The sequence below is a fragment of the Cladophialophora bantiana genome (genome assembly GCF_000835475.1).
Source record: "Cladophialophora bantiana CBS 173.52 unplaced genomic scaffold supercont1.20, whole genome shotgun sequence".
Lineage (NCBI taxonomy): Eukaryota > Fungi > Ascomycota > Eurotiomycetes > Chaetothyriales > Herpotrichiellaceae > Cladophialophora > Cladophialophora bantiana.
Genome location: NW_015971594.1, coordinates 188,685 through 212,291, shown reverse-complemented (window position 1 = coordinate 212,291; position 23,607 = coordinate 188,685). Strand labels below are relative to the sequence as shown.

At 51.9% G+C, this 23,607-nt stretch overlaps 9 protein-coding genes across 9 annotated transcripts; 3 read left to right on the top strand and 6 right to left on the bottom strand.

The window, feature by feature from the left end:
* Positions 1-324: 324 nt before the first annotated feature.
* Z519_10904 (uncharacterized protein) lies at positions 325-2,994 on the bottom strand (the record flags this gene model as incomplete). The annotated part of the gene is made up of 1 exon (XM_016768618.1): positions 325-2,994. One exon carries the CDS (start codon positions 2,992-2,994, stop codon positions 325-327), a length of 2,670 nt encoding a protein of 889 aa, XP_016615005.1.
* A 465-nt stretch (positions 2,995-3,459) lies between these two features.
* On the bottom strand, positions 3,460-3,908 carry Z519_10903 (uncharacterized protein; the record flags this gene model as incomplete). The annotated part of the gene is made up of 2 exons (XM_016768617.1): positions 3,460-3,671; positions 3,731-3,908. The coding sequence occupies 2 exons, from the start codon at positions 3,906-3,908 to the stop codon at positions 3,460-3,462; spliced, it is 390 nt and encodes a 129-aa protein (XP_016615004.1).
* Positions 3,909-5,036: 1,128 nt separating this feature from the next.
* Positions 5,037-6,678, top strand: Z519_10902 (uncharacterized protein; the record flags this gene model as incomplete). The annotated part of the gene is made up of 3 exons (XM_016768616.1): positions 5,037-6,318; positions 6,375-6,512; positions 6,575-6,678. The coding sequence occupies 3 exons, from the start codon at positions 5,037-5,039 to the stop codon at positions 6,676-6,678; spliced, it is 1,524 nt and encodes a 507-aa protein (XP_016615003.1).
* A 273-nt stretch (positions 6,679-6,951) lies between these two features.
* On the top strand, positions 6,952-8,043 carry Z519_10901 (uncharacterized protein; the record flags this gene model as incomplete). Its single annotated transcript, XM_016768615.1, has 1 exon — positions 6,952-8,043. One exon carries the CDS (start codon positions 6,952-6,954, stop codon positions 8,041-8,043), a length of 1,092 nt encoding a protein of 363 aa, XP_016615002.1.
* A 1,598-nt stretch (positions 8,044-9,641) lies between these two features.
* Positions 9,642-10,746, bottom strand: Z519_10900 (uncharacterized protein; the record flags this gene model as incomplete). Its single annotated transcript, XM_016768614.1, has 2 exons — positions 9,642-10,125; positions 10,193-10,746. The coding sequence occupies 2 exons, from the start codon at positions 10,744-10,746 to the stop codon at positions 9,642-9,644; spliced, it is 1,038 nt and encodes a 345-aa protein (XP_016615001.1).
* Positions 10,747-11,220: 474 nt separating this feature from the next.
* Positions 11,221-13,024, bottom strand: Z519_10899 (uncharacterized protein; the record flags this gene model as incomplete). The annotated part of the gene is made up of 7 exons (XM_016768613.1): positions 11,221-11,446; positions 11,504-11,582; positions 11,632-12,034; positions 12,083-12,205; positions 12,254-12,284; positions 12,342-12,383; positions 12,435-13,024. The coding sequence occupies 7 exons, from the start codon at positions 13,022-13,024 to the stop codon at positions 11,221-11,223; spliced, it is 1,494 nt and encodes a 497-aa protein (XP_016615000.1).
* A 1,170-nt stretch (positions 13,025-14,194) lies between these two features.
* Z519_10898 (L-ascorbate oxidase) lies at positions 14,195-18,313 on the bottom strand (the record flags this gene model as incomplete). The annotated part of the gene is made up of 3 exons (XM_016768612.1): positions 14,195-15,853; positions 15,938-16,094; positions 16,944-18,313. 3 exons carry the CDS (start codon positions 18,311-18,313, stop codon positions 14,195-14,197), a joined length of 3,186 nt encoding a protein of 1,061 aa, XP_016614999.1.
* A 663-nt stretch (positions 18,314-18,976) lies between these two features.
* On the bottom strand, positions 18,977-19,792 carry Z519_10897 (uncharacterized protein; the record flags this gene model as incomplete). The annotated part of the gene is made up of 3 exons (XM_016768611.1): positions 18,977-19,437; positions 19,506-19,671; positions 19,721-19,792. 3 exons carry the CDS (start codon positions 19,790-19,792, stop codon positions 18,977-18,979), a joined length of 699 nt encoding a protein of 232 aa, XP_016614998.1.
* Positions 19,793-20,603: 811 nt separating this feature from the next.
* On the top strand, positions 20,604-22,765 carry Z519_10896 (uncharacterized protein; the record flags this gene model as incomplete). Its single annotated transcript, XM_016768610.1, has 2 exons — positions 20,604-20,986; positions 21,046-22,765. The coding sequence occupies 2 exons, from the start codon at positions 20,604-20,606 to the stop codon at positions 22,763-22,765; spliced, it is 2,103 nt and encodes a 700-aa protein (XP_016614997.1).
* Positions 22,766-23,607: the final 842 nt, after the last annotated feature.

The window sequence follows — 23,607 nt, the reverse complement described above, 5'->3', positions numbered from 1 at the left end:
ATCGTCTGGGCTTCGAACATGCCACCAACCGCCTAGGAAGCGCCTATTGAAGGGGTTGCGGGGACAATCTCCACCGATTGTGCACCGAGTACTGGCTCGGTAGTTCAGCAACTATGAGGTACAGGGGTGACGGAGTACTGAGTCCCCATGATGCCCTTTGCTACAAAATTTATTCCCGTCAATGAGTGTGCAATAGGGGACATATGGTACTCGACAGCTTGTTCGCTATTCATAACTTCGTATTGGCCACGCCTTGTCACCACAATATCTGCATTCTGATGATAAGTGTTGCATGGTTTCTATGCAAAAAGGCTTTAAAGTGGCTCAAGACGGGCGACCCCGGCCTCTCCATCCGCCTGTGACTCCATAACAGCACACACCGTTCTGTTCACACCACGCCCTAACTTCTAGTAGGCTTACTTCGCGATCTTCGCCTATCGCATTCAATCCTTCCGTATTCAACCAGACCGTCAGTTCCTCAAGGACAATCGGATCGTACATGAGGATTTTTTCGTGCCAGGTTGGCGATATTTGATGGTTTCGAGATTCTCCATCTTTAGACTGGGTTTCCGGATGGCGAGAGATAGCTGCATCAATCTGTGAAAGAATATTCGGTGCAGGAGTTTGTTGAGGCGTGAGTCCAGGACCTTCAGCCGCAGGACCGTCCAATCTCGAGATATTGTTCGCGCTCAGGGGCCGAGAAGGTTGACAGCCTTGTGAGGGTGCGGATCTCTCTTGCGGCATTGTTGGCGGTGGCGTAAGAGGTTTTTGTGTTGTAGGTCTCAACTTGGATTTCAGTCGCTCTGGTTCATTTTGCAACCCTAGAGGTTCCGACCGGTGCTTCACCTCAATATTGTGGTTATCAAACTCATCCAAGTCATCAACATCCACAACTTTCTCGTCCGAAAATGTCTTCGACGCCCGCTTTCGGGCAGCCTTCCCTTCCTTTTGTGCAGGTTCACTCGATTTCGTCGCTGTTTTTTTCCTCTTCTTCGGCTCATTGGCGGTGCCCATATCCCCAGATTCGGATTTTCGTTTAGCACGAGATTTATTGAGTTTCGGAACGGGTCTCGTAGAGACATCATGGATTTTACTTAGTAAATCACCGTGTGTCATTGCATCAATCGATACACTTTCATCGTCATGGGGGTATTGCACACCATGTTTGCTCTCCCAGCATCGCTCGAGAAGCTCGATCATGGCCTCCCGCTTCTTAACAGCCTTGAAACCGTAGGCAGTTATCTGTTTCTTAAGCTCATAATCAGAAAAGCCCACGTATGATGGCATGATTGGCGGTGGATTCGACACCGCGCTCTTTGCTTCCGAATGTGCCTCGCTGTCCTGCTGATTGATTTTGGCTGCCTTCTGTGGCTGTTTTAGTGTTCGAGAAGTGTGATACAGCCTCGCTCGTGCCTGCGTAGGTGGTTTGATGGACTTGGGAAGCCTAGGCGTAACGATATCATCAATATCAATCGGTGATTCAACTTCTTTGGCGTTCGAAGGCGGTGCTCGAGAAGGAGGCCCTGGTGGACTATTATCCAAAGTGTCTATGTCTTGATGGTTCGGACCTATAGATTGCAGAAGCACGTCTTTCCCAGCAAGAGCTAGACGTACGGCAGGCGAATCGGTCAGGTCAACCGTATCAACTTGCAGCAAAGCATTATCTTCGTCGCGGCCAGCTGCACCCCACAAGTCCCTTCTTTTGACAAATCGACCCGTACCACGACAAGCTTTGGGTGACGTCGACTCAATCGAGATAGGCTGCGTCGATAGTGGTGAAATAGGATCAGAAGAAAGACATTCAGATCGCTTCAATACTTCCAGAGTATCCCTGGTCAAGGTAGGTGATTCGTCGCGAGCTAACTGACTTGCCGGACCGAAAAGATATGGTTGCTCCAGATTGGATTTTATTGCGGATGAAGGAGACTTCAATCGAGTCTTTGCTGGAGCCTTTTTGGTTGGACGTGCCTTCTTGCACGGAACCTTTGATTTGGAGACCTTCAAACTCACGTCCGTAACTGAGCCTGCTTCGCTCTCAGCGCCCACTTGTGTCGCCGTAAGGTATTCAAGCATAGGAGATAGTTTTGTCTCTTTCTGCCGGCTATCGCCGTAGTGCGAAGTCGCCAACCCTGTGATTGTAAGAGCCTTCTTGGCTGGGGGCTTTGCCTTTCCATTGCTTGCACCTTTACCCAGATTCTCGCAAGCCTTGGATGTCAATAAGGACGGTGAAGATCTTGCCTCAGTATTCATCACAAGGTCAATACTCCTCCTACTTGGTCGCTCCTGATTTGCCTCGGGTTTTGTCGCAGTTTTCTCCATGGCCATTCTAGCTGCCGGGGGAAAGGCATAAGATTTCATTAGATCATTGGAAAATCCAACAGTTCGGTCTTCAGATTGTGGAGTCTCCAAATCGTGTGGCTTCGGCTTGACGGGCGTCCAGTCCAATCGCCTTGGTATGGCCTTCTCTTGTGCGAAAGGGCTTCTTGAATGTCTGCTCATTTGTAACCCACGCTCGTCTCCGGACTGTTTGGGTGCCGTCTCTAAAGCGTCGATATTCAGTGGCTTGATGGCGTGAGAGATTTTGGGGCGTGGAATCGGCTTTGGGGTGAACGACTCAGTAAATTCGAAATGCTTAGACCGCTCCTCTGCTTGTGTTCCTCCTTTCTTTTTTCCCCGTGTTGCTCCTTCAAGTGAGTTTCCAGCAAGCTCATCGGTCTGCGGTGATGACTTCGCCTTGAATCTATCTTTCCTTGGAGACAAGAGGGGGATATTCTCCGCGCCGACCTTTGTGGTGAGCAAGGCAAGTGGGCTGCCGAAGCCACCTGAGAACCCATCTCTAACCTGCCTGGAGATCTTGAATTGCTTTAAATCGATGGCCTCACCTGTCGATAATGTACATGGCGACCGCAACGGAGGAGGAGTCTCTGCAGGGGTGGGAGAACGTGCGAACATTCGTGGAGGAGAGGACGAAAGAATTACAACGGCAGCGGACATGGTGCGATGGCCCTTGATGGCCCATTGGCCCAGGTTAGAGACTGCCAACGTGGTTCTGGGATGGCATTGAGAAAGAAAAGTCAAAATACCAAGGACGGCGATGTCAGTCGAAATGCACCGCTGGTGACATGTGCTGCATGTGTTATTGAAGTTCAGGCGACCAGCAAAACAAAAGTGAGGCTCAGCGGGAGAGCGAGAGGGTTGCAAATAATGGACCCTTAATTCGCAGGTCGAGACGCGACTCGTCCACGATCCCACGTGAGCAGTTCCATGGGAGCTCTGGAGCCACCGCCACTCGTTACATTTAATACTTGATCTCTCAATGAACACTTCCAGCTCGGAACAGTGCGGCAAAAACTATTCACCGACAAGGTGGTCCCCCTTTAATGTCACAGTCCAGCCAACGAACTACACCAAACTCCCAGTCTTCCGGGTATCCTTCATAACGCCGTCCCTTTCAGGAGTTCAATCCTCAGCCCCATTGCAGAAGTGCCCCCAGACTCCCATGCCTTGAAAATCTTGCTCATCCGGGCCAACTATCAGTTGTGGTGGTTCAGGAAGTGGAGGGTTTGGTGGGCTTCCTTCGGACAGGTTGACGGTCAGGCTCGATGCCGGCGACACAGATGGTGGGCTTTCGCCCTCCAGGATGGGCATATCGTGCTCAGCTCGTTCGATAGCTAACTCTGTCAGTCCCCACTGCCTCCTCCTCCCTTCAATAGTCCCATGTTATACTCACAGCCTACCATTGGCCTTGACATGACGCTGTACCAATTGAAGATAGTGCTGCCAATTCGCCAGATCAAGGAAAGATGATAGGTCCAAGTGGCAGCGAGGAGCCAGCCCACGACCTTGGGGCCTTTCATCAACACGAAATACAATTTGGTCGGCCACAGCCGAGTTTCTGCGGAAGGCATTGCTTGGTTCATGACTCTGGAGAGACATGGCATCGGCGGTGGCGATAAGTTATATAGAGCACCCAACGAAAGTGAGAGGGTCGCAATCACCATTGAAGCATTGGCTGCCAAATCACCTTCAAAAATCACTCACTCTGTCTCAGAGAGTCTTCGTCCTCTTCAAGGACGGTAGATGTCCAAAGACTCCTAGTCATAAAGCAGGAGTGCATGAGGAATTGGGCAGATTGGCGAGGTCGAATCCAGGGAGATGTAGAAAAGTAACCAGTCGAGTCGAAGAGCCCAGCGCCCTGATCGGCGGTGGGACATTACGGCGAAAGCTGAACTGTGAGTCGATGAAGCCATCAGGCAAAAGCAGCCTCACTAGACAGTCATTGAACAGAGGGTTGGTTGAGGGTGAGTGTTGGAGGGTGAGGATATTGGCGAGGATTTTGTCACTATCAGGCGCATCAACACAGAAGGTGAGGAAAGGTCGAATACGTCTGTGCTACACCGTAGCAGTTTCTGCAGCAACATTCGGAGAAGCACAAGGTCCGCAAGCGCAATTCTTGATCGAGCATGCGAAGCTCACCAGCCACATCGACCCCGCCGTAGGCTGAGTTCACGAATAACCACCACCACTACCTCGTACGTCTCAGTGAAGTCATCGAAGCCCGCTAGGTGCCCGTTGGACGCCCATCGCCCCACGGTTTGGTTGGTTGGGTGCAATCCAAGGCCTGGATCGTGCCGTCGACCTCAGACCAACACCAAACCTTTCAGCCGCAAGGTGCCCCTAGTCCCGGGGCCAAAATAAGAGCAGTGACGGCGAGACGGCGCTCAACGGTGTGTCCGAGACAAATCCCCTAAGCCTAGTGAGTCCTTGGCCCTGGCTACTGACAAGCATCATCTGCTGGTCCGAGCTTTTCTTCCGTTGGACATCGATGAAGAGGCAGTCGGCATGTCGCGCAACATATCTAGACCCTTCTTCTCAGTTTTAGTAGCACCAACCTCTACCTCCTGAAGCTGTCTTGCTGCCATTACCAGGCTCACTGGACCGAAAGCCTCACGTGGCAGGCGCCGCGCAATCAGGCTGAGAAGCGCCCTTATCAGCGTCGACATACCTTTCGTTTTGTGCTTCGCTACATTATAACCATGGCTTCTGACGACGACTCGCAGGCTCTTGACACTCACCATGATGAAAAGGACTGGGAAGCTCAAAAGGAAAACTTCCGCATCTGTTACATTGATCACGGTATGACTCGAAAGGAAGCCGCAGAGTATATGACAGAACACTTCAACTTTCGCGCCACTCCCCGTCAATGGGAGCGCAAAATCAAGCAATGGGGGTTTTCAAAGTACATGGGTCGAGAGGAAAGACTCCATCAAATAGCGCAAACCGGCAAATCAGTCTTCGAGGTCAGTCGTCCCGGTCGAAGACCTCGCTCCCATGTGGATGAGCACGGCAATCTCCAACCTCATGAAGATCGCAACCTGCGCCGCTTCGCTCGTCGCGAGGTGAGCCGTTCGAGATCGAGGTCACGGTCCACTTCTTTCACTGATATGCCGCGCCCACATTTCAAACAAGAGTTCTCGGATCCCCCCGCAAACGCCGCAATGGATTCCCCTTTCGACTTCAACCAGCTGGGTTCGGAAATGCGACGAAGTCTCAGCAATGACGCGTTTCATCTGCCCCCGACGCAAGCCGCTAGTGGACCCCCACAGACATTTCAACCACATACTTTTCAGGAGCAGGAATCTGACGTGTACGGGATGGCTGGTGGCTCTGGCCTTCCTCTGGCTATCGGCCACAATCAGTGGGCTCAGAGACAAGCTGATGGTACGCAGCAATTCAACGCTGGTGCAGTCCAAAACCAATACACGGTCTTCCCGAACGGCCCGACATCATCGCACGTCACAAGCGGTGTCCCAAATACCAATCAGCAATTCCCGGTAGACGCAAATGACGCATCATTTGGTTTTCCCATCGCCGACCCTTCAATTTCCTCGTTACCGGCAGGCTTCAATCAGTATGTCATGACCAGTGCCGATATGGGGATGCCTCCAGGAATGTTGCCGGAGGATATTATGACAGAGCAACCGATGTTCAACAACGCTATACAACTACCCCTGGACTCGGAACCGCTGAATCAGACAGGTCTCGAGAATAACCCTGGGATCAAGTTCGCTGTGGTGGATGTGGATTCAACGCCATTACTTCCTACTTCTGGTGTCCCTCCCCTAACCCCTACGATGGGAATGGACGTTTCGTTTCCAGAGCCAGCATTGGGCAATGACGGGCCTCTGCAGAATGATGTGTTGCCGCTGGTTCAAGAGTACACGCGCAATGTCCAAGCTGCAGCTCTAGGGGTTTTAACCCGGTCTTCACACAGTGACAGGCTTGCCGGTGAGCTGGCCGCGGATCTCGTTCAACCCAGTAAGTGTTGCCGTTCAGTCCGTTTTCTGACTCGGGTTAACGCGCGATGTCGCTAGGCAGGACATTCATGGCCAGCATGGCCGTCATCTTGGACAACTTCGCAAAATCGCAGCAGAGATCTCTTCAGAGCATGAAGGATACTTGCAGAAACCTACGACAAAGGAATGCGCGTCTAATGGAGTTTCTGAACAATAGTACGTGTTTTCTAGCGGAGCTGTGTGGTCGACTGCAAAAGCGTCCAGCTAATTCTCTGTAGATGGTGATATGCAGCCAATCCCTTCGATAGAACCTCAACAGAATCGGGCATCTCTCCCTCCACAAGGAGCGATATATGGCAATATGTATCCACAGAACTTTTGAATGGTTCAGACACATGTCAAGGATGTCTTGATACGGGTCACGTGCGCTATCTCGGCAGATCTCGTTTGTCCGAAGCTAGTTAGTGACGGCAAGGCCCCATTATCATCCGCACAATCTTCCTTCAACTTAAAATCTCAGACTCAGCTTATCTTGACGACTTCACAATCCTGCTCAAGGCGGCGACGAGTCCCTGATTCGACTAGGCTGTCGGCAGAACCTCCTCGATATTTGCCATGCTTTGCGTCAGAAAACAAACAACATACATCGCTCAAGATGTTGGTGATCCTGTGGGACCCTGACACGCTCCTGCACAAGACCGTTGAGCTGTTAGGCTCAAACCTCATTCCTGCACTAGAATCACCGGAACGTCTCGAAGCAATCCTCAAAGCTCTGCACAACTCTGAGTATAGATCTGGGACAAGGCAACTCAGCTCTCTGTGGGAAGGCCCAAAGTCGCGACTTCTGGAACTCACCTCAGAAACCCATGGCCACGAATATCTGCAACATCTACGCAATGTATACGAGGAGTGGCTGTCAGCGGGCCTGATTGAGAAAGACGGCCATGTTCTGCCAGAGTGTTTCGTGTTTCCGACTTCGACGGGAAAGCCACTCCGTCCACCCAAGGATCTCTTTGCACGAGCGGGCTATTATGCCTTCGATATGAGTAGTGGCATCATGTCGGAGAGTTATCGAGCCATAATTGCTTCCGCCAACCTTGCATGCGAAGGGACGGACATGCTTTGCGGCTTCGATGACCGACCCCACGATATTGACACAGTCGTAGCTCTCTGTCGTCCTCCAGGGCACCACTGCGACGGTCAACGAGCAGGCGGCTACTGCTACATCAACAATGCAGCTCTAGCGGTGAGCACATGGCGCTCACATCAATCTGATGCGCAAATTGGGATCTTGGACCTCGACTTTCACCACGGCAACGGTACCCAGGAGATTTTCTACGCTGACGCCAAGGTTTTGTACGTAAGCATTCATGGCGAAGACGAATTTCCATATTACACTGGCGCAGAAGACGAAACAGGTAGTGATGAGGGAAAGGGTATGAATATCAACCTCCCTCTCGAAGTCGGCAGTCCTATCGAAGAATATTTGGAGAAACTCGACTATGGCCTGAAGAAACTAGTGGAGTTCAAGACCGAGTTCCTCATCGTGAGTCTTGGGTTCGACACTTTTCATGCGGACCCGTTGGGGCATTTCCAGATTCACACAGAAGACTATGAGACTATTGCGAGGACGACGAGACAGGCGCTCAAGGAGGTGCCCGCTCTCATTCTTCTTGAGGGCGGATACGTTATTGAGCACCTTGGTCTGAACATGTTGTCATTCCTCAACGGATGGAAGTCTGCCTGAGCTGCAATCATCACGCCTGCCGATTCTTTCCGTCACCGCCGTCCGTCTTCAGGCATGATGATGTATTGCCTTGACCCGTGGCACCGGCGTACCGACATTTGCGGGGATGAAGTTGCAGAGAGGGAAGCGTGGTCGAACCCGATCCGAGGTGTCAGTCTGCTGTCTGCGAAGATCCATGACAGCTTCTGTGCACTATGTCAGCAACTGTGCCCGGGCGAGAAGTGAAACACCAGAGGCAGCTACCTAGGCGCTGACGGTTTGCTCGGTGAGTTTGCCACAGAGTGTACATGCCAGTGAAGAACATGACAATACCAAAGAGGACATTACTAAGAAGCTCAGGAGATATGTGTGGGGGACTGGGGAGGCGTGTTGTGTATTTTACAATATACTCCGCCGGTCGTAAGGCTGAGAATGCTTTTGACTTGACTCTTGAGAGGAGGTTAAGTTGAGTCAAGTATCAACGCAGTTTATGTACGAGAGGAAATGGGAGTTGTCTCTAGGTCGATCAACCGTGAGACGTAAGGAGCGACAATTCTAAATTAATACAGCGAGATGGGTAAATCCATTTCGTCGTCACGTGTCCGGCTCGCCGGGTGCCAAAGGGCAGGCTGCACGCGTGTGAGGAGCATGCGAGCCTGCAAGGCTCACCAAACTCGAGGTTCCAAGCGAGGAGTGCCGCTCCACAGCCTGTCACTGTGGGCTCACGGCCTTGTTCTTTTGACCATTGATATTGGCGTCGGCCGGATGACTCCGTTGAGCAGAAGACACCAAGGCTGCAAAGCGTGCATGGAAATGGAGCTTTTGAGCATGAACCCTGTCGAAGTTTATTAGCGTAAAGACAAAAAGATTGATCAATGAGAAGTCGGCGGGCCTTTCGTGATCAATACAGACTACTCAATGACCAATGGATGTAGGATATGGACCACGGTTCGTACAATCTGCTTCGTCAATCCCGGAGGTGCGGGGAGGAGAACAGGGGCAGGGTCAAGGGTAACTGATACTTGCCCATGATGTCCATTGCTGGCCCCCAAGCAGTGAGAAAAGAAAACGCTCACCATCACCGCCGCAAGTGTTGCTCGACGAGAAGCCATCCACCGTCCAGCCCGCCATCCAGTGTGCTTCATGGGCCAATCATGGTTGGTTACGCTGTCGATCAAGAGCGCCGCCGACAGCTCCCAGAAAATCCCAGATAAACCCCAAAAATCCGAAAAATTCCATTAAAAAAAATCTTAGAAAATCTTAGATCTACAAAGTCTTTAGAAAAGTTCCGGAGGGCGCCCAATACTTCGAGCGAACATCGGTAAATAAAGGGAGCAAGTTAGATGCTAAGCGAACGAGTTGGAGAGGAGAAAATGCTCTTCATTCTCACTTCTTTTCCCCTTCCTCTTCACGATTGGCACCTGAGTGATAGGAATCAGTTGGCTATGTTCCAGCACCCAAAGGGTTGCGATTTGTTGCAATCCAACAACGCCCTCCCCTTACCCATTGATGCTGAATGACACTGAATCCCTTGCATACCTGTTTTGCACTTGGCTTCAGTCATATATTCCCTGCCGGTCCATGTAATGCCACATCCCCCTTTCTCACTCTCCCACCGATCATCTCCTGTTACTCTGCCTCATACTCAAAATCTGTACCATCCGAATAAAGATGTTCAAAAAGTCCAACTCGAGCGAGATGCTTTCATTGACCACATCCTTCCTCACCAACCCCCGTTCACTCATCCTAGCATGGTGCAAAATCTTCTGCACATCGTAGAGCGTAAATCCACCAAAGACGGCAAGCCCACCATACAGCCAAATATTCTCAGTCCACGCGAGCGTGCGAACTGCCGTGGCAGGGAGAACCAACGGCGCAAATCCGGAGATGGCGACGATGGCGACACCCGCAAGTAATGGCCCTCCCAAGTATAGGTACTTCTCTTGTTTGGCCGTGGCCCCGATGAAAGCGATCGAGCCCATCATGCCAACGGTGTAGAGGCCGGCGCGAGCGAGGATAGCGGGAGACAGGAACATTAACGGAGTGAGGATGGCGGCTTGAGTGACATTGAAAGCGGTCCAGAGAGCGTATTTTTGGATGTAGCTGTGGCACCTTGTCAGTAAACGTATTCTTTGATCTGGCCGAGTAAGGGGGCTGCTAAAGAACTTACTTATCTGGATGGGTATAGAACGTGCCGTACATGGTGCCAATGCTAGCGGCGAGGCCCAACCCAACCACCAACCAAGGGTTCGTGGCCATCAATCTATAACTCCAGCCGCTCTGGTGTAGCGTGCGGGCCGCAAGGGCGATAATCCCCACGCCCAAGCCGGTGTGCATAAATGTCTGGTTCAAGTACTCGCGCTCGAAGGGAGGCATGCCGCCATCTTCGCGTGTTTCGCGGTTAAAGATGAGATTGGTGGCAACAATGGTTCCGCCGACCAGCGCAGCGCCGTAAAGAAGCCGCTGTGTCAGGTTTCCGCTGGCGGTTGGGTTGGCAGGTTGGTACGCGGGCGTTTGATAGCCGCGCTTGAAACCATTGCGTAGAGCGGCTGATTTCAGCAGCGACTGTGCGTTCGACGCCGAGGCAAATGGCCGAGGGTTGAAGAAGGTGTTGGATGACTTGGGACTGGAGGAGTGGAATGCTCGGACAAGCGTTGAGGGTTTGCTGAATTGTCTGAAGGCGTTCGAGGAGACCGCAAAGGGTCTCCTGAGCACGAAGGACATGATGAATGCGCTCCTCGACAAGAAGTAGGCGATGGTCGAAAAGTGAGGAAGAGAGTCGTTAATGGGATGGTAGAAAGACGATGCAAGTTGCAGGACGCAGGCACAAAGGAAGCTTCGCTATGCGTGTAAATTGTATTTGTACTTTGGTAATAGACCGAGGCGCCACCGGCTCTGATGACGCACTCGCAACCCCAGGCTGTTTGATTGGCCATCGGGTGTAGCTCCGTGTCACATGGCACCGGATAGGAATATCCGACGCCGCTTTTACGCTCTTCTCGATGTTTCCAACAAGGCTTCAACTCGTATCTGCCTTTCTGCACGGCACAGAGTAATGCTCATCTAGGTAACAAGAGTAACAACTGCTTGCACTCCTACGGTTCATATCCTCTCGCTTGCTACCATACACGACGCCATGCCCACGTTCATCCCTCCGACCCGGTCGCAACCCTTTTGCAACAGTCTCCAGATTCGACCTCACGGAATATACCTGAAGTCAGGGTGCTTATGGCCCAGATCCCGCTTCTCAGCGTCATTCAATCCCTCAAGTCGATAGGTCCTCTTTCCTTGATCCCGCACCCGATTCTCACGCATGTTGTATGCAATGCCGAAGCTAGCTACACAGAGGACGATGATCTGGGCTGACAGATTGATGGTGTGACCAATGGGGTATCGAGGTGCGTCGCGGACAAGGTAGGTCCATCTATTGAGTGTCAGTCTATTTCTATCCAGGGGATGCTCTGAGTCCGGGCTTTCTCACGTGGCGAGGACACCTCCTAATGTGCCAACCGAGACAATCCACGCAGTCGCCACAGCACGCACTGCTGGTCCAGCAGAATCTGCCAAGTGTTAGCAACCATGTCTCCAGCATGAGGGCACTCAACCTACTGTTGATTCCCCACGATAGGAACCCAGGCCCACCCGGGAATGCTCCTGTGGTGATAAAATACACGGCCATGTAGCGGATCGACGCATTCGTGCTCCATCGGAGAATAGAAAACCCGGCAATGGGGAAGAAGGTGGCCACTGCGAGGTAAATGCCACGCCTGCGAGTTTTGTCGCTGATATATGCAATCAAAATCGCCACGAGACACGCAGCCACATAGGGCGGCACCGAATATAGCTGTGCCTTGGTTGCGGTCCAGCCCAGATCCGCCAGGATTGTCGGCATGAAGATGGAGAGACCTTGGACGGTGATGTTGATGAGGAAGAAGCCAGCGGCACAAAGATTGTTGTTGATGTTGAAGATGGCGGCTCTGATGTGATGCCATTGAACCTTCTCCATTGGATCCTATTTTCGTCAGTTTTGGTCTCTGAATAAACATCACAGGGCGCTCACAGCGCGATGCTCTCGGATCAACCGTTCATGCGCAATATGCCGTTCCCGTTCGGTGAGGAACCGACAAGTCTGTGGATTAGACGGCATTAAAGCTGGAGCAGCCGCAGCGACGATGACAGTGATCTACAAGACATTAGCTCAATTTACTGTTGCAGCACACCTGGAACGCACCAAACCCTCGAAGAAGAAGATATTTCTCCAGCTACAAACAAATTGTCAGACATTACACTGGCCTCGCTCATCCGTCACTGCCACTCACGTATGGATAGGCGTAGACTCGGTTCCCCAACGAGGGATGCGGCTGAGATCCGTCAGCAATGGGAAATATTTGTCTGCAGATGGCGGTACTTACGAGAGAGCTGTGGCAAACAAACCTCCAAAAGCCCCAGCGATCGAAGCAGCCGAAATGAAAATTCCAATCCGAAAATACAACTCCCGCCGCTTGTAGAATGTGCTCAGGAAGAATGAGATCCCAGGCATCGTCCCGCCTTCGAAGATACCCAGAAATGCCCTCGCAACACACAGCTGGTCGAAGCTCTTAACAAAGGCGGTACAGAGAGACACCAACCCGAAGCCAAAAACCAGTCCCGGAATATAGAATCGAGGGCCGATGTGCTTCAGGAGGATGTTGCTGGGAACTTCCACCAAGAGATAGATAATGTAGAAGACGCTCAGCGCCCAGTTGAAGCGGTAACCAACAAGGTCAAGGTCCTTGGCCATTCCCTGAATGCGAGCATTGCCGATGTTGGCGCGATCGAGAAAGCAAAAGAGGTACAACAAAGTGACGAGAGGCACAATTCGCCGGTCAATCTTTCGCCTGATGGTCGTCTCTTCCTGCTCTGTCCAGTCGATCTCCTCGGTTGATGACTCGCTCTTGGTAGGATCCAACTCAAGATGGTCCAAATCCGAAGCTTTCAGAGTCCCTCCTGGAATTCCAGCCATGGTCCGAGTGAAACGTGGATGTTGAATGTCAATCTAAGCTATTGGCGACTGTGATGAACACATACAGATCAAGTACAGGTCTGGCAACGAGAGGTTTCGAAGCCGTGTATTTAAGCGGAGAGTTCGAGGTAACTCCAGGCCTCACCAACGCCCCACATTCGAATACAGATTGCGGATCATCATCAAAGAGGACTTCCATGTTGTTGCTCCGGCATGCGTGATACAGCGTGTCCCATCCGGTGGGGAGGAGGCCCTGCGCCCTGAACATCCCGGCTGTCGTCACCGGGAGTCGTGATGCTCTGGTCGCTCCCACAGTGCCCAGGGACAGCAAATGGCCAAGGCAGATGAAATATCCCCTGCAGGTTGATAGGTCTTTGCAAGGTGGCTGGAGGAAGCCAAGTAACAAGCCAGTCTTGGAATCTGGGGAGGGGGGAAAGATGGGCTTTTGAAAGCGAATTGAAAAGGAAGGAGAACAACCTCGAAAGGGATCGTTTCTTGGCTGTCCGGGGTCGAATGTCGGTGGCGGACTGGCTGTCTAGCGGGAGATGATCATGCTGTTAACAGGCACCGAACAGATGTCGATCGCATTTGGACGGCCAATAGACCATTCATTTGCGATGCACCACGTATGGTCGTGATGGCTTTGTCTGTTTCATTCTCACATTGAGGCTGTCGAGCTTTGTAGACGATATTGTGACGGGTCTGCAACGACGAGGCTGTCCGCTTTGAGCTCGGAGCACGAACCCCGAGCGGGAAAGCGCGTTTGGGCGAGGAGCAACAGCAGTTTGGTGGAACATGACCAGGGTTGAGGAATACGAAGACGGCGGACGGTGCTTCTTTTGTTCTCCTGGGTAAGATTGTTCCATTGCCCAGACGCCTAGACTTCGGCAGTTGAGTTGAAAGACATCACCACTTTATCCGCTGCGCCCTCCACCTCAATGCTGACCTGTGGGAGTTGTAATGAGGACTTGAAGATGTGGATCGAGGTCAGCAGGTTCTTTTTGGGTCCTCAAGAATATCGCTAGAGACACAGGAAAAGGGAAGAGAGATAAACATCGTACAGACGAATGGGAAACAAACCCTCACGCCTTCTTCAACGAGCCTAGTGGGAGAAATCTATCATCTCAGCCTTCTATTACAGTTGTTCCCTCCCACGTTCAATGTAAGAACTCATCCATCCCTGAAGAATTGCAGAATATCAATCCCCGCCTCTTCCTCTCCAGCTTTGCCCATAACATCCCCGCCATAGGTAAAATATCCCTCCAAATTGCCTTGTACAGGTATCGAATTCGCTCTGATCTCCTCCGGCGTCCCGAACACCCACACCGTCTGCTGGCCCATTACGATATGCTGCAGGATATGACAGTGCATCATCCACACGCCAATATTCCTCTCAGTGATGCGTATGCGCCATACTCGCCAGCCATTCACCTCCCCAGGCTGAGGGGCCTGCAAAGTATATTTATATAACAAGGTCGTGTCACGCCGCGAGCCGGGGTAAGGGCCATTGCCCGCTGAATAGGATTCCAGCAGTACCGCGTGAGCTTCCGGTGAGTATTCTCCTGAGCCAGAACCCAGGTCCCAATAGGGTCCACCGTGAGCATGCATGGGATGCAGACCGTAGATCCCCGCTGGGTATGAAGCAGCATTCTGCCATACAATTTCAAGGACCTCACCGATTCGGGCTGGATACATCTGTGAGAGAGGATCAAAGGCCCCGTTGGCGATTGCACGGCCGTAGTCTGGAGTGACACCATTGATGGTCCCGTTTTGAAGAATCTCAACGAGGTACGGCGTGTTCGTTGTTGGTCCTAGGGGAGCGGTATCGGTCCAGTATTCGTTGTTGGAGAGCATCACTGTGTAGCCGGAGGAGTTATTGAGGAATTGTGAGGTTGAGATGATGATGCGGCGAGTCACTTCCGTTGCATTAGGGGGAGCTTCGTAGCCTGCCAAGGGAGGATTTTGAAAAGCATACTCGAGCCAACCTGTTACGTTGGCGGGTAGGTCAAGGATTGGTGCCGGAGGGAGGGAACCCGGACATGATGAGTTTGAGGCTGGATCGCGACGGTCCCCCGGCTCGCTATGCTCTAATCCTTGCCGCGTCGGAATGTTCGTGTCGGCATAATTGAGAATAGCCCATGCAAAAACCGTTCTCTGACCTTCTCGAGTCTCAAACTGGATCCAGAATCTCGTCTGTCCATTCAAACAATCCAATTCACTTTGCGATTTCGTCTTCAACAAGAAACTGAACCTCTGACCTGTGTCGATCTGCATATACGACGTCTCTACGGGATAGACGTAGGAGTTGTCCGTTTCGATGATGGTCAGATTGTCGTGATGTTCCAAGCCAAATAGCACCAGAGACAAGGCAGTGCTGCCAATGAGGCGCACTCGATACGTCTTGTTGGTCTCGACATTCATGATCCAAGGTTGACATGAAGGGTCAGACGGACCTGGATTAGAAGCGTTAGGAGCTGTTCCACTTTGTCCATTAATTAGCAGAGATGTCGGATCTCCCGGCCATATCCAGGGAACGTCTGTCAACTGTGATTCGATTGTTTGATCGTCCTCGGGGTAAAAGTCGCCGATTTTCAGAATAATCTCATCGTCGTAAACATATGGCGGAGGCATAGCATCCTTTATAATCAATGCCCCCGATGCTGTGATGGCTTGGAAGCCCACGTGCGAATGATAGAAGGACGTTCCAGCTTCGCTACCGCTGGGATGGAGCTCGTAATCATAGAAATGTCCAGGAGGAATTGGCCATTGTGAAGCCAATGGTGCCCCGTCAGCAAAGGGCGCCGCAGCCAGTGAGAGACCATGCCAATGCTATATATACGTGCGACCGGTTAGCAAGCAAAGTCTCGTGTGCGATCCTCTGGGAGGAGTTCAACCTGCCATTGTCGTATTCACGTTCGCGTCGTTGTACACCCGAATCCATGTTGTTCGCTCGGGCTCGAGATATATGGGGGGTGCTGGATATGTGCCGTTGACCAGCGTTGAGAGACGAGGCTGACAGTTGAGCTGGACAGTGTCGACGCTGACCCGCAGAACAATGTCGGGGGTGAAGCTAGCATCGTGTCTCACCAGCTTCTTCGCATTGCTTAGAGAAATAGCTAACGTGCAAATGTAAATGCAGGCGTGTAGCCAGCACGAGAAATGGAACAGCATTGCACATAGGATATCCACGTAATAAACAACAGAGTAGTAAGCGTAAAACACGATGGCGAGATGAGGACTGTCTCAAACCTCACTCTAGAAGCGTTGAAGGTTCGCAGTGGTGGGCGCCTCGTAGCCATATCCGATCCAGATGAACCTCACAACGGCCTGCAACAGACTCCTCTGTCCAGGCCACGCGGCAAAGCTACGTCAGCTCTGGTTGAGAATTTGAATTTAGCTCGTTCTGTAACTGATATAATATGTTGTTATCCGGTGCAATGAACAGGAGAGCAGCTGTGTTCAGGAGCTCAGTCGCGAGGATCGCCAGAGGCTAGGTAACGCCAGCAAAGACATTGCGGAAGTCCGAAGCCGGGATGCCACGGCAACGGCGATGCAGAGATGCTTGTGACACCTAAGTTCATGGTTGTGCAACGTTTATTGAAGGATTAATGGAGCTTCTCCGGACAATGGAGAGATCTGAATGGATGTCAGGTGGAAAAAAGGGGGGATTTGAACTTACTGTCTGGCAAAATGGTTTTCCGTATCTCGCGAGGCTTGTTACTTCTCCTATCGGCATGGCCAAGCACGCCTCGAGGTCAAAACTTTCTGTCAGACTAAATGCTCGCAAAGGATTACGCTGCCTCTACCAGCCACAACACGGGAGCCTCGCCAACACAAAATGTTGCAACTAGACTCTATCGCAGTTCTGGCGATCTATATCTATAGCAATCCCCTCTCTAGGAAAGACATGTTGGCTTACAGCTTCGGAAACCTCACTCTTAGGAATTGGCTGGGCCAGGCGACGTCAACACCCAACTTCCAACCCACTTTCAACACCCACTCCGGCTCTCTCATAAATTGTCTCGCCACAAGAATAACATCTGCCATAGGCTCCTTGCCACCTTTAGCATCTGTCATCTCGTTTGCGGCGTTGGCTTCCTCTCCGATACTCTTGTCCGATCCTTTGTCGTCAACAATATCTCTTGCCTGCTCGGCTTCCGTGATCAGGCCCACAGCGCCAATCAGCAACTTCAGGTTGTTTGCCTTCATCATCTGCCGGATCTGGTGCGCGATCTTGGTCTGATAGTCCTTGGACGAAAACATGTTGATGCGCTGCCGAGGATGATTCCCGCCACTGCTGGCGTCGAGAAGATCCACCCCCAACCCAGGAAGTAGACGAGCCAGTTTCATCGTATTTTCCACATCCCAGCTTCCGAGCTGCTTGCCCAAGTCCGTCTCCTCCATCCACTCCGTGGAACTGACCCGCAAGAACAGAGGCATATCTTGTGGTATCTGTGCCCGGACAGCTTTGATGACCTCAACCAGCATGCGTGTGCGATTCTCAAAGCTGCCGCCGTACTGGTCGGTGCGCCTATTTGTGATGGGACTCAGGAATTGATGTATCAGGTAGCCATGCGCAGCGTGGATTTCAATAACATCGATGCCGGCTTCCACGGCTCTGCGCGCGCTCTCTGCAAATGCTTTGACGACGCCTTGGATCTCCTCCACACTCAACTGCCTCGGAGGCCAAAAGCCGCCGTCCTGCGATAATCCTTTGCCATCCCAGCTCTCCTCTGGCCCGCCCATCGGTCCTACCACATCGTCTGGCCATCCATCGGCATCCTTGTCCGCGCGGACAGACGGCCTCTTGACAGATGATGCCAGCCACGGCGGCATAGTGCTTGACTTTCGTCCGGCGTGAGCTAACTGGATCCCGGACAGGGCACCCTGCGACCTGACAAAGTCTGAGACGCGTTTGACGCTTTCAGTCTGCGCGTCACTCCACAGCCCAGGGCAGTTGGGGCTAATTCGTCCATTCGGCTGCACGCCCGTTGCTTCAATGAAGACTAAAGCCGCTCCCTTCAGGGCGTAATGGCCTAGCGTTGCAATGTGATAGTCGGTGAGTTTGCCAATATCTGGACCCGAAGAAGCCGTGGAGTATTGGCACATCGGTGCCACTATTATGCGGTTGCGCAGTGTCTTGGAACGGATCCTTAGAGGGGTGAAGAGTGTCGGGGTATCAGGAGATGCAGTGAACGGCGCACCCGGATCCGCAGCATGGGCAGGGGTGAAATATGGTATACCTGGGACGCTCTTGTTGACGAGCATAGGGGAACTTGACGTACCCATGGCTGGGGACGCTGAACCGCCGCAGTCAGCAGTATCCGGTTCTTCGTGTTTAGGATGGCGACGGTGCCTCTATGCAATCGCGGAAAAAAGAGCGAAAACACCTAGAGGCCAAGAGCTAGTCTTGGGAACGAAATCCGACGATGGATCTACAGGGAACCGAATTTATACTTGTACAACCACGGGAACAAGAGAGATAGGTGATGAGACAATGGCAGTTGATTTCTAAGACAGCTGGAAGATATTGGAGAATTGATAGTGCGGGATCCGGGGCAAACACCGGTTTAGCCGAGGCAATATGGCACCATATCCCTGCATCTGATGTACCGAGTAGGTACGCCATGGAACGCCGTATACTTCCTGAATTGTGTCTCCAACTGCTCCGTCTAGTAGATGGACCGACGAATAGGGGGTGAAGGCTACGAAGTATGGTAAGACGAAGGACTCGGTATGCTTCTATATGGAGGGTTAGGAGGTAATGTGGGTCGTATGGCTTTTTTGTTGGCTCTGGATCAGGCATTGCTCCCTGTGGACGATAGCATTATCCGATTAACAACCCTTTTGTTTGGCACGGTAAGACCCATTGAGATCACCATGCTCGGCTGACTGCTTCAAGAAAACGAGGGCATTCAAAGTCCAAGTATGTGATGTCTTCCAGAGGGGTCATCACCATGGCAGCTCGTATCCCTCACGGTGCCAAAACTTGCCCGTGTCTTCAATTGTCTTCTTGCTGACAATATTCTCCCACAGCTTTCTCGCCGCCTCGTCTGGTTCTACTGTCTCTGGGGGCATCTTCGCAGTCGGCAACAAATTTGTCCTGACATATCCAGGATGCAACAGCATGACTGTAACGCCCTTATCTTTCAGGTCCATTGCCATGCTTTTGCCAATCGAGTTGACAGCGGCCTTGGAAGAGCGGTAGGCATAATGTCCGCCAGAACTGTTGTCGCCCATTGAGCCTACGCGGCTCGAAACAATACCGATTTTTGGCTTAGAGGCCTTCAGGACGTTGGGCAACAGCGCCTGCGTAAGAAGGAAGACCCCAAAAGTGTTGACCGCAAACGTGCTTTGGAAGACTTGCAGATTGCTCGTTGTTAGACTGTCGTCTTCATTGGCGGCGGCAACACCTGTTCAAACCTATCCGTTACTTGCTCTCTTTTCACCATGCTCGTGGTACGAGGAGGGGTTGTCACACCTGCAATGTTGAGCAAGAGGTCAACTGTCGTGTCACCGAGAGAGTCCTTGAACTTTTGAATCGACTCGGGCGAAGTCACATCAACTTCTGAAACGTGAGCCGTTTTAACCTTCAAGGCCTGGAGTCCATCTCCTTCATTCCGGTCGACCGCGTAAACCGTGTAGCCCTACCTGGAGCGTTATCTCGATTGATTTTTGCGCAGTGGCCGAGCTAACCTCATCGCACAGTATTGTGGCAAACGCATGGGCGATCCCAGAGTTTGCCCCCGTAACGACAGCAGTAGGCATCCTGGTGCTTGCAATTGCCGATGGGTCAATAGAATTCTTATCCAAGAAGCGGGTGAAATTGAAGAAGAAGCCTCAAATCCTTCCTCCCTGTACTTTCGTTTGTTAGCTTGGCTGGTCGCAATGGGATTCTGCGAATATTTAGTAATCCTGTAGACATATGACGTGATTTGTTACCCTTAGTCAATCATGTCTCGGGCAGCCACTCAAGGGAAATGAGGTGGTAGAAGAAGGACCGCGATGGCAGTGATTAGGGCGCCATTGAGGCACGCAGGCTTGCCCTTGCCAAGAGGCTAGTGAGGCTGGAGCCCAACGAGCGGGATTGCCACCGTGGATTCCCAGCCCTGGGCCGGCCTGGGCTTGCCTGGGGGCATCCTTCCAAGTGGTGTCCCGGCATTTAGGTCTGTAATTTAGGCGACCCAACCCCCGTTTTCCAGGTGTTAAGGTCACTTGTCCTCGCCGCGTAGAGGACGCTATGGGGGCGGTCTCTCTAGCTGCCCTCCGCTAGCAGAGAGATGCAGTAGAGCGCAGACGATGGACTAGCAGGCCTTTTTATCTTATACGGAGCACCGAGTACACTCCAGTCACATCTTCTAGCTTCTCCCAACCTGTTTGCGACATCGCATTGTACAGTGCTTGCATTTTAGATGTCGTGCAGAGTATGCGTCGGGTTTGCGACTGTTCGGTAATGCCCGCATCTCAACCTCGCCTGCAGCTGGCCAATAGCTTATGCTTTACTCCCCGCCGCCCATATCGGAGTCAGCGATAGGCGAGACCGCCGCCCACGTCTGTCAGACGTTGGGCCTCTTGGGGAATGATTGACCTGCTGCCCAAGTCGCTCACCAACAAATTCAACGACGCAACTGTGATATCAATACACAAGCGCGACTGGAGCAGCGATTCCTCTGGCAGCAGTCTGCTGAACCCCGTCACATCACCAAGACCACGACGGGGCCGTCGACGGCAATGGAAGATCTCGAGATTCCAGCCCAGCAAAGCAATATGCTATGCAGCAGCAATCGCCCTCTTAACTGTCGTTTCGCTCTGGTGGTTTCTCCGCCCAACGTCGACCGGTGGTCTCGTTGAGATTCCGGAACCTGATGTTGATGATGAGGTTGGAAAAGATGGCCCAATTCCAATGGGAAAGTCCGTGGATCGAAATGGGAGAGAGGTGTTCTGGTGGGAGCAGTTTCCTAGGTGAGAGAACGGTTCACTGCCCCTGCCAGTTGTAACTGAGATGTTAATCTGCTTCCCAGGCTTCAGGGCTTTTATCGAGGGCGCAAAAACATCGTTCCATTTTCCGACTATGTCCCAGAGCAACAGGCAAATGCTTTTGACCCTTTCGATCCGGGAAAGCACGACGATGATGCCGAATTGATTGCGCTCCCATCGCCCTTGCCAACGAACCTCGAGGAATGCTATGTGGATGAAGAAAGGAGAATCCTGCCACCTACATTATCCGCATACAGGGGGTTACCACAAGGAATGAGTGCACCTCTGTTTGGGTCTCAAAAAGAGCTTGGCATCAATGATGAAGTGTGTTACGATCGCCTAAATCGACTGGCACCGTACGGCTTGGGACTTGCGGAAGAAGAAGGAGGGCTCGGCCAAAAGCCAGAAGGTGACCACGGAGGATCAGAGCAGGTGGTTGCGGTGGACTGGAGGGGCGTCAAATGGCGCGATGCACAGCGGAGATGCCTCGAGAAGAATTCCAGTCGGATTCGATCTCGGACCGCCTTTGTGTTTCGCACATGGAGCACCTTCCACTATACGGAATATCACATCGCCATGCTGCGCGCCATTATTAGCGAACTCGCGATTGCGTCCGGAGGCCGATACACGGTTCATTTCCTGATTCACGTCCAGGACGATACCATTCCAATCTGGGCTTCAAAAGAGCTGTACGACCAGGTACTCAGAGACAGCTTGCCTGAAGAATTCCGTGGAATGGGCACGCTCTGGTCTGTCGCGCAAATGAAGTTGATTTACCCCCCACCATTTCCCGACAGCATTGTGAACTTCTCAGGGGGCGACATTTACGACGCATATCGATCTTTACATTTCCCGCTACAGTATTTTGCATCTCGATATCCGGAATATGATTATTTTTGGCAGTGGGAAATGGACATCAGAGTCACGGGCCACTATCACGAACTGTTGAACCAAATCGAGTCCTGGGCCGGAAACCAACATAGAGACTATGCTTGGGAGCGATCATCGACGTTCTATATTCCGTCACTGCACGATTATTCGTTTGCAAACTACACTCAATCTGTCGTTGACAAGGTGAGGGCGCGCAACGAAACACCAATTTCCGGTCCACAAATACCGCAGGAGCGGCTGCTTGATATTCCAGAGCAAAAAATCCTAGATGATAACGATGAAATCACGGATCTAATCACATTAAACCCTCTCTTTAGTCCTGAACACACTCGCTGGGCCTTCCACGACGACATAACCGGCTACAACGTGACCCGTGACGGACGACCCCCTACACGCGCCGCCCTGATTACAGCCTCTCGAATGTCGCGTCGGCTCCTCCTTCTCATGCACGAGGAAACTTACCGGAACAAGCATACCATGTTTCCGGAGATGTTTCCCGCTTCCATTGCTCTTCATTATGGTCTTAAAGCGATTTCCGCCCCTCTTCCAGTGTATTTTGACCGGGACTGGCCCAGCACCCATGCCGACGAAGTCTTTAACAACGCCCCTATCAGCTTGGAGCACAAAAAAGCAGGCATGGACCACGGACACGGACGTTTTCACGGTGAAGGGGGCAGCGTATTCGGACCCGGCGAGCACGTCTTCCGCGGCGCGACATATTATTCAAACGCAGGATTTGCCGGCTATCTCTGGAGAAGATGGCTTGGTAGAGAAAATGGTAATGACGAACTTGCCTGGGAGTCGGACGGCGGGCCAGGAGGCGGGCGAATGTGTTTGCCCATGATGGTGCTGCATCCCATCAAGTACGAATGATGACCAAGTTCCACGAAATCTGACAGATTCCCTTGAGCGTTGATTCTCGGCATTTTCACTTTTGCCAGTCTCTTAAGATGAATGCACTCGCCGTTACAGGAAGGGAAAACGAATTTCGTTGCAAAGATTATGTCAACGGTCTAGCATGTGATGGGTCTGTCGCATCCGTTCTGAGAGGGCAGTTTGCCCAAAAGGCGCCTGTTATGGGGCTCTTTGCATATATCCAAGACATTTTATTGAGGCGGGATGGATACCTAGAGTTTAAGATAATGCTAATTTCACTCTGAAAAAGCCAAGTGTGACGGTTGAAAATATTGAGAGGTAACAAGACTCTTTCACATGTCCCATGGTCCCCACCATCACACGTAGTAGCCTGATATAAGCCCTTCTTGACCATTTCAGCGTGGTTCCCTGCAACCACTAGGCTTTCCAGACCACATTTGGCAAGTTTTAATCGACGGGCCATTGGGCGAGGAGAGAAATGCGGAGGGACTTGGGTGGATTTCTCGTATCGTGTTCGATTTTCCAAGCACCACCACATTCTTTGTGTTTGGATCATACCCTGTACCTGCGGCCCATCGAAATTTGCCAATTGGACTCTGTGCGTGCGTGCGTGCGTGTGTCGTTGAGCTGTCCGGATGACGAGTTTTGAAAAGGACTTCATCAGTCTGGCCCGGGCGATCCGAGCAAGGGATTTCAAGAGGTCGCAATTAGCATATATACACGACTCCCTCCGTCGATGAGAGTGTATGTTTCAAATCAACAGCTTCAAGGTTGATACTGAAAGTGTCCTTACCGAATTTTCCGTTCTGCACGTTGGTTTCCTTGCTTCCTTCAAATCA